This window comes from Furipterus horrens, unplaced genomic scaffold (genome assembly GCF_987537825.1).
Source record: "Furipterus horrens unplaced genomic scaffold, mFurHor1.1.pri manual_scaffold_11, whole genome shotgun sequence".
NCBI classification, from domain to species: domain Eukaryota; kingdom Metazoa; phylum Chordata; class Mammalia; order Chiroptera; family Furipteridae; genus Furipterus; species Furipterus horrens.
In genome coordinates, this window is record NW_028327181.1 from 16,005,697 (window position 1) to 16,017,885 (window position 12,189).

The following is a 12,189-nucleotide window of genomic DNA, read 5'->3' on the forward strand; positions in this document are numbered from 1 at the left end:
AGGTGCTATGGGAGGCAACACCATTACCAGGAAACTCATTGTAGAAATTAAGGACAAATTGCTTATCCCACTAAGGTGGGCAGTGGCCCTAGTGCCTAGCCTGGTTTGTTGTGTGGTAGTGAGGCCTCCGAAGGGCTCAGTGAAAATAGAGGCCCTATTGGGGAGAGGAGTTGCCGTTGCAGCTTACAGTGTGCTGTGAGTGGGGTCTGAACTTTCCCACCACCTGAGATTTGGGGTGGCTCTGGAAGGTAGAGCTTCATAGTGAGCATTACCTCAGCCAAAACTCACAGTGGGAGACAGAGAACCTTTCATACGCAACATGGGCAGGTGCACCACTCCCAAAGAACAACCTGGATTTTAAGATGTGTCCCTGAACTTTAGGCCCTTTCAGGACTGAATTGGAAGCCATTGAAATTTTTAAAAACTGACTAAACAGGACAAAAAAATATCACTTTGGCTACTGGTGAAGAATGGATTGACCACAAAGCATCTAAATGAAAGAAGAAGAAAAAAAGAGTACAGCTAAATGCCAAGACAAGCAAGTGCATTGAACCTTGATCATTTTAACAAGCCTTTAAACCCAAATTCACACCTACCTCTATATAAGTTCTTCCAAATAACAGAAAAGTAAAACTGAAAAATGAAGCTCCTCAAGTCCTTAAATGAAAAGTAGCTCTAATTACAATGAGTTCAAGTTAAATTTAGGTTTCAGTACAAGGTGGGTGGTACAGCTTATCTGCTATGTTTTCATTTTCTGAAATTCTTTTGCTACTTTTTCATATGTACCTGTTCTTGTTTCATTTTTCCCTACTTTTGTTTCACAAATTATTGTTCCTTTTATTGGATGTTATTTCTTCTTTAAGAATCCTAAACCTATTTACATTAATTTTTTCATATTGTTCTGATAGTTAATGTTCTGTTTCAAGTGATTCATCCTCTGAGCATTGACTATATTAGCTTCTTTATTAGCATTGGGTTTCTTCAGGGATTTTGAATTTTGGTTTTTCAGGCTTGTCTTGACTGGGAAATTCTCCATCCCTCCCTGAGTATCATTCACCACTCCACTCTTCTTGGTCTCTCAACTTTTCTAGTACCTCCACGTGGGAGAGCCCACTCCAGAACCAGGCTTTTTGATGGGGGCCTGTGGCTTCTGTCCTTCAGTGACATTGGAAACATCTCCAGCCCAGTCACTCAGCCTGAGGGCAAGGCAGTTCAGGTTCTGGTCACAAAACCTCATATCACCTATGAACCTGGGAAGAAATGATGGCATCGTTAAACTTCATTTTTATTTTGAAATAACTTAGACTTACAAAAAAGTTGCAAATATAGTACTACGAGTTCTTATATACTCTTCATCTAGCTTCCCCTAATGTTAACATCTTACCCCACCCAAAGTACAATTCTCAAAACCATGAAATTAACATTGTTATAATACTATTAACTACTCTTCAGACTTTATTTGTATTTCATAAGTTTTTCCACCAATGTCTTTTTTCTATTTTATAATTCAATCCAGGATCCCACATTGCATTTAATGATTTTGCTATTCCCATAATTCCATCTAATCTCATTAAGGAAGATCTGTCCCTTCTTCTTGATTTATTTATTCCTTCAATTATTTACTTATATCAGTGTGGACTCATAGGTACTTACTTTAGTCAATGGGTTGTAATCCAATACAGTAGCCACTGGCTATCTTCCAGCCCAGCCCTGATTTCACACAGTGGCCGGGCTTCCATCTCCCACCTGGCCCAAGGCATTTTTATTCTGTTTTCCATGGGAATTTCTGGAACTCTAGGTCATCTCTGTTTCTTTCCTCATATTAGGTCCAGGAGGCCCACTATTTTAGTTTTGGGTTTAAAATCTGTGTATTGGTGTGGCCTGAGAGGTACTACATTTGATCCCTGCCTGATTTTCTAGCTGCTTCTCCTCCTCCTCCTCCTCCTCCTTCACTCTCTTATTCTCAATGCTCTGGTCATGCGGAAACTTTTTCTATTCTTTGAAAGCTGTAAACTCCTCCTTGCCTCATAGGCTTTGCCCCTGCTTTTCCCTCTGCCTAAAACACTGCCACTACCCGACCTCTTGTGAGCTAAGCTGTAGTGTCGTTTCCGGTAAGCTATGGTACTAATTAACACCTGAACAATCTCTGGCCTGAAATGTCCTCAAATCTAGAACTGTAGGCTTCCAACAGGCATGCCCAGCGTTGACGGTCATGTAAATTAGAATGAGTTTCCGTCAAGTGGAAGATGTCAGCACCCAAGAATTGGGCCTTTCTTCAGGTATAAATTACATCATCTCTAAGGAATTTCAAAGCAGGAGGGAATCGGAAAAGGCAGCAGCTGTTCAAATGCAAGATGAATGTCGTATTGAGTGCCATGCCATTTGACTTTAGAACTGGCAGAGAGATTAAGAAAATGACAGATGATGACAGCTAGGGAAAATAAATGAGCCTTAAAGGGCAGCAAAACTGCCAAATGGGCTCCTGCCACTAGCACTGTTCCATGCTGATCAATTGCTCTTCCTTTTCCAACACCCTCTGTGGAAAGAGATTCAGTGTGTCTTGGGGGTTCTGACTTTCCTTTGAGTCTCTAAGGGAGAGTGAGTTAAGTAGTCGTGAGAGCTGGATCTCAGTTTTCAGATACTGGTCACAACTGTAAATGGCCAACACTTTAGTCACCTCCACTTCCCCTGACTTTGGCACCATTAGCTCCGTAATCTTTTAACCAGCAAAGGGCCATCAGTCCCTTGTCGTAGGTAGGATGCAATGACCCACCCATGGCCTTCATTGTGGAGCTAAAGAATGGTGGCATCATGACTTTGTGGCTCTCAGTTCCCAGCTCACCATCAGCAGGGGATGCCTCCAAGTCTACCCCCTAGAGTTCTAGGTCTCCAATCTCAGCTTTAGTGGCAGATTTCTACTCTGCTCCATTTTTGTGGTTCTGAGGCTTTGTGGGGAGAACCTGTGCTGGAGTTAGAGGTCTGTGCTGCCTAGCAGGACCCTCAGGACCCTGGGCAGTCACCCGTCTCAATTTCTTGATGTCTGCGATGACTCAGACCACAGCAGGCATGCCCTGAATGTGGCGCCAATGCAGGTCCTTCTCCCTCTGCCACTTTGCCCACTGAGTGCCCCTCAACCATGTCTCTACCAGTCAGTCCCAATAGGCATCATCCCCCAGCTCTGACTCCAGGGCCTCTCCCAGCTCCAAGGATCTGAGATTCTGAGGATTTTCCCTGAGGCTTTCTTCAGTCTGGAGCTATTGAGTTTGGGAGCCTCAACCCATACCTTCTCTTGCATCCTACAGAAATCAGGGTGAAATGGCCCACACCTGCCGTGGCACCATCAACCTGTCCACCACGCACTTTGACACGGAGGATTCTTGCGGTATCGTGCTAACCAGTGGGGCAAGGACCTACCACCTCAAGGCCAGCTCGGAGGTGGAGCGGCAGCAGTGGATCACCGCCCTGGAGCTGGCCAAGGCCAAGGCTGTCCGCATGATGAGCAGCCATTCAGGTAGTGAGCGCTTGGCACAGTGGGTGCATGTGCAGTGTGGTGGGTCTGGAGAGAGTGGGGATTGAAAGCATTTGGGGGATGGCGGTCACCAGGAGACCCAGTTTGCTCCAGACCAACCTCGGAAGGTCGAGGTGTGTGTTTGTCCTTCCCATTTGACCCCATGCGTCCTCAGCAGTGAGATGCTTACGTGGTCAGGTTGGCTGGCGGTTCTAAGGATGGAAATGTTTGTGGTGGGCAAGCTGTGTCTCTTTCTTTGGAAGGAGCCAGTTTCTGGACTTGAGAAGACCCTTAAGATGCTGCAGTGGGTCAGCTACAGAAGCAGCAGGCAGGAATGGGAGTCCAGGATTGTGCCCCTGTGCCTCAGGCCAGACTTTCTCCTGGGCCCATTATAGAGACTGAAAGCCATTTAGCCAGGGCTGCTGCCTTTGCCACAGTGTGTGGCCTGCTCACATACCCTGAGCAAGACATTTTATTTTTTTACTTTAATACATTTATTTCTAAAAAATACATAATGTCTTTATATGATTCATGAACCAGTGGCTTTAAAAGCATATGCAGTGACTTCTAGCCTTGTCTCTGTCCCCAGCCTCCTCTCCCTGCTCTCCTGCCCAGAGGCAACCAGAGCTACCAGTGTCTTGTGTCTTTACATATATCTGTAAGTAGGTACTTCTTTTAAAATAAATACAGTCCTCCACTTTGCTTTTTTTCCATTTTGCAATATATCTTGGAATGTTTCTCTATCAATATCTAAAAAAGTTCCTCCTTGTTTTTACAACAGTGCAGTACTTCATTGTATGGATGTATCATAGTTTATTTAATCTATAGCCTGTTGATGATTGTTTGGGTTTCTTCTTTATTCTGCATTGAGTAACCTCACATTTCATTTCATTTGTGTACAAGTATACATGGAGTGTATGTTCCAGGAAGTGGGGCTGCTGGGTAAATGGGAGTGTGCATTTGTAATTCTGAGAGACTGTCGAGCTGTCTTCCGCGGGGGTTGTGCCATCAGATGCCTACAGCAGTGTGTGAGGTGCCTGCCTGCCCACAGCAATAGAGCAAAATGTTTTTGGTGGGTGAAAACTGAGTCCACACAGATAAGGAGGGGGTGGATTGGGAAGCTGTGATCCTTCCAAAGTTATAAGCAGAATGGTGTATGTTTCCACAGGTCTGTGATTTTTTTAAGAGAGGCAGGATTCCAGCCAGGATCCCCACTGCTCTCCAAGGTTATCTCACGGGCTGGCTGGGGAGACAGCAAGTCCTGTGGAAGGGGATCTAACGCAAAATGTTGGGCACTATCAGTCACTGTGCCCCATACCCAATTTCCCTGCCTCATTTCTCCCCCAGCACTGGTTTCTTGATGCAAGTTGAAGGTCACTGAATATCATCAGTCTGATCTTATCTTTCAGTCCCAGCCATTTGGAAAATGGGCTCTCCCCATTGCCATGACTCTTTTCCTTGGGGTCAGCATTCATATGATGCTGAGCTTGGCAAAGGGTCCCCAGGGTACCACTCCATTTCCCAGCAAAGGAGGACATTGGGGCCATCTCTCTGGCATGGGATGAGTGATCTCAGTTGGGATGCCTGTGGAAAGCCACTGTGGCCAGTGATGTGACTGGGCTCAGGACAATCTTGTTGGCTAAGTGTGGGGGCACTGCTGCTCATGGAAGAATTAGCTTCCTCTTTCTAGCTTCTCCTAAGTAACATAAATAATAAATTGCTTCATTTTCTAGGAAGTTCTGCAAATAATGTAGCAGGTAGCATGTATTGGATTTGTCATTCTGGAACAATTTTCCTGAGATAGCCGGTGGGAGGGGGTTTCTTTTGCAGCTGGGTGAAAGTGCTTGTTAACCCCCGGGCAGCCCTAGGGACTGCAGAGTTCACATATATACCTGCATAGGCCACAGCCACTAAACTAGCATACTTTTTATCCCACCCAGCATGCCCGGCCTGGGGAGTCTGGGAGCAGGGAGTAGATGGAGCTATGGGTAGCTGATGGCTGGGGCCTCAGGTGATGTCCTGGGCAGCTAATCCCAAGACCTTACTGCTAGACTAGTGATGGGCAGGGCCCAATGTTAGCAGAAAGACTGGAGCTCACAGTGGGACCAAACAGCTTTTCAAGACAGTTTGTTCTTCTTTGTGAATTCACAGGCCCTTTCCTCTGTGTTACTAAAGAAATCCATGTGAGGAAGGGTGTGGAGTTTTCTGATATTCTGATGAGAAATCAGGACTGGATGGCTTGCTATATAAGTGGCTTCCGAAGTGTGATTTGACTTTGGAAAGCTTATCTGGTATCTACAGCTGCCATCTGGTGGCTGAATCAAGGCCCTTCTGAGGCCATACTGGGCCTGGCAGGGGAAGCTGGACAGACCTGGGGGGCCGGGGAGAGCCAAGGAAAGGCTGTCAGTCAAAATTGCATTTTGTTCTCAAATTAATATGCAGTAAATTTTACCCTTTTTTGGTACAGTTACATGCATTTTAACACATGTATAGACTCATGACATACCCCCACAATCAGGACATAGGGTTCCCTTACCCCCAAAACACTTCCTCATACTATAACTTTGTAGCACACCCTCCCTGCACCCCTTACTCCTGGCAGCCATTGGCCTGTTCTTTATCTCTATAATTTTTGCCTTTTCCAAAAGGTCTTATAAATGGAATCATACAACTTATAAAAAAATGTCTTCTTTCACTCAGCGTAATTCCTTTGAGATTCATCCAAATTGCTCACTCGTTGTTATTGCTGAGTAATACTCCACTGTATGAATGTACATTGTATGAAGGCTTTGTTCAACCATTCACTCACCGCAGGACATTGGTGTTGTTTCTGATATCTTGTTATTAAAAATAATGCTGCTATGAACATTTGTGTACAGGTTTTTATGTGAATGTAAATTTCCATTTCTCAGGGGTAAGTGTGCAGGGGTGTGATTACTGGGTCCCATGGTAAGTGCATGCTTAGTTTTGTAAGAAACTGTCGAACTGTTTTCCAGAATGGCTACTCCCAACAGCAACATATGACAGACAGACCCTCACTGATGTTTAGTGCTATCATTATTTTTAAATTTTAACTGTTCTAATAAGTGTGTGGTGATATCTCACAGTGATCTTAATTTGCTTTTCTCTAATAGCTGATGATAATGAACATGTTTTCATGTGCTTATCTGCCATCTGTGTCTTCTCTTCAGTGAAATATCTGTCCCGGTTTTTGTACACTTTATAATGAGATTGTCTTTTTACTGTTACATTTTGAGAGTTATATATGTGTTCTAGATACTAGTCCTTTGTCAGACAAGTGGTTTGCAAATATTGATATTTTTCTTTCAGTCTTTACTTTGTTGTTTCATCCTTTTAGCAGTCTTTTGCTGTGCAAACGTTTTCAGTTTTGAAGTCCAACTTATTAATTTTTTTTTTCATGGAGCATGCTTTTCATGTCTTAGACATGATCCCTAAGAATTCTTCACCTAGCCCTAGCTCCTGATTGTGGAGGTATGTCATGAATCTATACATGTACTTACTGCATATTAATTTGAGAATAAAATGTAATTTTGACTTACAGAGTCCTTCTCTGGCTCTCCTCTGCCCCGCAGACCTGCCCAGCTTCCACTGTACTCATCAGCACACCACCCTGCTGCCGGGCCAGCATGCATGCTGAACCTCTCGCCTACAGACCCGCTTCCTAGCACCCAACCCCTTCCCATGCCCTGCTTCCCCTTAGCTTTGCTTAGCCTTCGAAGAGAGGTCGTCCTGGAAACGCTCCCTGAACCAGCTCTCTGCCTGGATCAGATGCTCGCTTTCTGCACCCTGGCTCAGTCCTTCATGCACGGTTGCGTAGTGGTTAGCGTGAACATGGCCTTCCCAGAACCTCAGATTTCCCATTTGCCAGTCCACTGGAGGCTTCTGGTATGTAGCTCCCAGGGTCCTTCCAATGCAAAGATTTCTAGGTCAGTCAGAGCCAGCCTCCCTGGGTTCGCTCCATGGCTCCCTGACTGTGTGACCCGAGGCAAGATGCTTGCTGCCTTCTGTCTCATCCCTCCGTAAAACAGGCTTACTAACAGAGCCACCTCTTAGAGCTGCTGTGAGAGTTAACCTAGATAATGCACAAAAAGAACTTCGCACATGGTAGCTGTGGTTATTGATAATAGTCACCTTGGCAGCTTAAAAATAACAGGTTCCCAGGATGCTGTGCCCTGATAGATCTGAATGAATAAGAGCAGCGCTGGGCGGTCACCTGCATTCAAGAAAAAAAAGGTCCCTGGGTATGATTGCCATATTTAGCAAATTAAAATACAGGTCACCTAGTTTCATTTGAACTTCAAATACACAGCAAATAATGTATTTGCATGAATGGGTCCCACACAATAGTTGGGGCATACTTACACTAAAATTTATTTATCGTGTATCTGAAATTCAGATATAAAGGGTATCCTGCATTTCATCTTCCTGCATCTCCTGGGGTGGGGGAGGGCCTCGACAGCTAGTCTGCTTGAGGGCTGTACTCCTGACTCCAGGTGGGGTCCAAAGTTGAACTTCCCAGTTAGAAAATAGGGAGTATCCTTTCACTTGACACAGGGGGGAGCTAGAGGATGGTTCGTTCACTTTCTTTGCTTCTGAACTGGTGTCTAAGGAAGTACCAGCAGGTTGTCTGGCTTGCAATGTACCTCTCAATACTTGAGAATGATTTTCAGATCTTCAGCTTTGCCTCCTAGTGGGGTGCTGGGGGTTTGTAAGAATGGTATAGAGCCAGCCAGCTCTCTGTCTTGGGCTTTACTTCAAGGGGGGACAGCTAATCCAGCCCTTGAGTGGTTCCCTCTCTCCTGCCCTGCTCCCCAAGGCCGGCCTGCCCCAACATTGATGTCATACATAGCCCTATTGTGATATCACAGACTAGCACTTGGAATGATCACAGGCAGCCCAGATTCTGCCCTTAGAGCAACCAAGGCTGACTGATGTCTCTGCAGGGGGTGAGGGGGGCTTGGGTGGCTGGTGTCCCTGGGGGCTGACCCTAAAGAACACCTGGACAGCCTGCCGTCCTATTGCTGCAAAATGAAAATCCTCTAAAAGGTAGGACTTGGAAGGCTTTCCTCCTGTCCCTGTTAGTTGTGGTCTTCCAAGGTGGAAATAAATTCCAGGGGAGTGTAGAGTTGTTCTGGTTGGGAAAACTTGCTGCCTTTGTGCCTTGGGATACAAGTGGCTGGAGAAACAGCAGTGTCTCCTTGGTCCACTCAACATTCTTCTCTTCCTTTCTGAAGGAATGGCTTCCTAAAATGCGGGGTCTCTTACTGTTGGGAGGCGTTGCTCCTTAGCGCTTGAAAAATACCTGCACGTACTGCATCATGGTGAGTTCTTCTGTGGCCACCTCCTTTGTCCTTCCTCTCTAGTGGCTTGGCAGGGACATGGGTGTATACTCTCCTCAAGGCCAAAGGCAAACATAGCCAGAGGCAAACTATTAACTCTCAGACCCCAGAGTTGCAAGGAGAAGCCCCATCTGCTTAGCTTCTCAGAAGGTATAATGAGGTCTCTTGTGAGCTCATTAAGTTAGTAAAATATTGACTGGCACGGATTAAACAACTCTCTGCCTTTGGTGGGCATGAAGTCCCCTAGGGAGAGCACGTTAAAATTCACTGGGGAGGATCACCAAGATTTTGATCTGATGGGCAGATGGCTCCCAGGAATGCCCATTTTTAATAAGCATTCCACACAGGGTTTGTACCAGCCCCTCCACAGGTCTCATTTGGGGAAACATGGTCTGCTCAGACTCCCTGGATTGCTTGCCACAGCTGGCTTGTTTCCCCCATTTACAGATTGCTTGCTTTCCATGGAATAATGAGGGTTTAGTTCTGTTTTTCTATCACTTTTTTAATGCTCTGCATCCAGAGAGACAAAATGACTTCGTAGGGTGTTCACCAGGTGTATTTGCATACAAATTCTTGGCCTCTGTCTTCCAGGTGTAGGTGCAGCCATTTTTCCTTCCTGGGAAGAGGTAGTGTGTCTGTACAGGGAGTGCTGTCCCCTCCACTGATCACAGACTATGCCTGGTCCTCACCTGAACTGAGAGAGTGGAAACATGGGTCTGAATTATTGGTCAGTGAAACAGATAGTGGCAAAGGGACACGCTTCTGGTGGCCCCGGGCTGGATATTTAATGGTACCCAGAAGGGCAGCCATTGCTCATGTATGGGCCAGCAGCTTAAGGTTGGTATTCCCAGCCCACTCAGGCTTTCCCAAGAATGCCACACAGCTTTCAGAACAAATACATGGTATCTAAGCCTGGTTTGGAGGGGAAGGCGGTTTCTGGTTTGGAGCCCTTTGGATGAGGCAGTGCTCGGTGTCCAGGTGTTCAGGCCTGGAGCTCCTTGTGGCCTCAGTTCTTCCTTTATGCTTCCGGTCCAGGCATGAGGCATGGCACGTCCTGGCCCTTGGTGCTTGGCCCTCAGGTTGCAGGACAAAGGGGTTGATTTCACCCAAACCCTTCAAAATGTGGATGGGCCAGGCTCTCTTCTCTTCAAACTCTTCTCTGTCCTTGCTCATATCTGGGTCACCACTTGCTTTGACTTTGCAGCTTCAGCAGAACCTCGTGTGTAGTTGTTGCTCAATAAACATGTGTCAGTTTAAAGAGAGTAAAAGGTAAAACCTTAGGTAGATAGGACGGTTGGATGCAAGGGTGCTGCAAAACTTGGGGTGGGGTTTTGAAAACCTTGGTTGTTGTTATGGAAAATCTAAGACATAAACAGAAGCGGAACAGAAGCGTCTCAGGACGCCTGTCACCCAGTTATCAGCTCAGTCTTGCCTCTAGGCCTCCACCTTCTTCTCCATCCTGTATCCTTCTGAAGCCAATCACAGACACTGTGTCATTCCATCTGTCAGTATTTAAGGATATATCTTTAAAAGATAAAGCTTCCTTTTAAAAAAAAAATGAAAATAACCAAGGTACTATTATCACATCTAAGAATTTAACAATGCATTGGAATGAGGTTTATTTAAAGGATCCAGTACTCTCCCCAGTAGTACTAGAGGATGTGAGGGAACTGGAAAAGCAAATGGAGGGGCTGAGAAACGGGGACACGTGTGTGTCCAGCAGAGAAGGCTGGGATCCATCCAGAGTCACAGGAACAAAGAGGAAGTTTCGCTTCTCAGCCAGGAGAGAATCCTTCCCAAAGAAGCAGGGTGTGGCATGGAACAGGGGGTCACTGAGAGATGGAGACCCCTGATGGCTTGGCCTTGGCAGGGGGCTCTGCAGGGTCAAGGATGGTACCTGAGTTGACATCTATTCTCAAGTATCCACGTCAGCAAAGGCAAGGGCCACTAGAAAAGAACACCACAAAGTAATTGAATTTTGTTCTGTAAGAGGTGTTGACAATTTGGATTTAGATGTGATCCTGTGACCCATACAGATGGCAGCGGCTTACCCGTGAGGGACCCGTATAAATCATTGTCAGCTGAAGGAGGCTCAGGGTAAATGGGTCACCAGTGAGTCTGAATATATATTCAGAATTTGAGGAGACTGATGTTCAACTCTCAGGGAATTGAGTTGGGTTTTCACTATGAGGGTGGCAGATAGTGTTTGTTCTGACTTCACCTTTTCCCAGAGGATCCTCTGCCTGCCTGCTATAAGCCCAAGAGGCATCCCAGAGGCAGCCCCCTTATTTCAGTAGAAAAATAGGCATTCTGAACTTCTTTTTAATTGGGAGGGGGTCCTTGCTAAGAGGATTAGTAGGATCACTAGGTCAGAGTCATTTGACAAGAAAAAGTAGACAGAAAAGTCAGTCTATATTTGATACAGTCTTACCATTAAGGTGGTTTAAGTATCGTTTCCCTGCCAGGGCAATTATCTTGATTACTAATTGCTTCCTTGGTAACTAAAGGGCATAATAGCAATTTCCTTTGTAATTACAGATTTGAAAGGCTTATGCTTTGTTGCCATTTAGATGTTAACCTGCTTGTGGATCTGCAGGAGTGAGCTCCAGGCCCAGACTCGGGCACCGCTGTGGCTCACTCACTATGTCACTAGTTCCCTAGGCAGAGGGTCTTGGAGGGCAGGTCGGAATGCGTGAGCTAAACCCAAGGCCAGTGGGGCTGGGACGTCTCTCTGGGTACCTCCTGCATTTCACTCTGTCAGTTAGAGCTTTGATTTGGAGATAAACTTGGAAAGGTCAAGGCTAGGTGTTCTGGGCTATGGAGCTTGAAGGCAGGCTCTGTAGCACCTCCCCCCTCCTCAGCAGTTGCAGAATCTCACTTGCTTGGTGGCTTGAAGGTTTGTGATGAAGTAAAAGGGGTGCAACATTTGGGATCCTGGCTTTGCCCTGAGTCCCTTTGTGACTTTAGACAAGGCCCTCAATCTCTCTAGTCTCAGTGTCTCTGCCTGTCGAAGGAAAGAATAAAATCTATCATGAGATGTGGTGAGGATAAATAACAATAATAATAAAATACAAGAATACAAAACAACTTTAGGTGAGAGAGAACCCTGTAGTGCAGGTGACAAGTACCAGGTGTTACTACCACCTGCTGCTCCTGGTTCTTTAGCTTGAATCCCTAGGTGACAATAGGTCTGTGTGAGATGGTCTCATGCATGGCGGGATGTCCCCTAACTGCACTAGAAACACCTTTATAGACATGGACCTATTTACTAACATTTTTAAAATTATTATTTTGTCATGGTTTTCTATTCAGGGTCAGTTA

General features: G+C 45.7%; 1 protein-coding gene across 2 annotated transcripts in view; it reads left to right on the forward strand.

The window, feature by feature from the left end:
- OSBP2 (oxysterol binding protein 2) overlaps nt 1-12,189 on the forward strand; it is a 123,186-nt gene that overhangs the window by 21,782 nt on the left and 89,215 nt on the right. For both annotated transcript variants that reach the window (XM_090291554.1, XM_090291555.1), the window contains exon 2: nt 3,303-3,511. In XM_090291554.1, the coding sequence (XP_090147680.1) occupies nt 3,303-3,511 (209 nt within the window). The remainder of the gene's footprint in view (nt 1-3,302; nt 3,512-12,189) is intronic.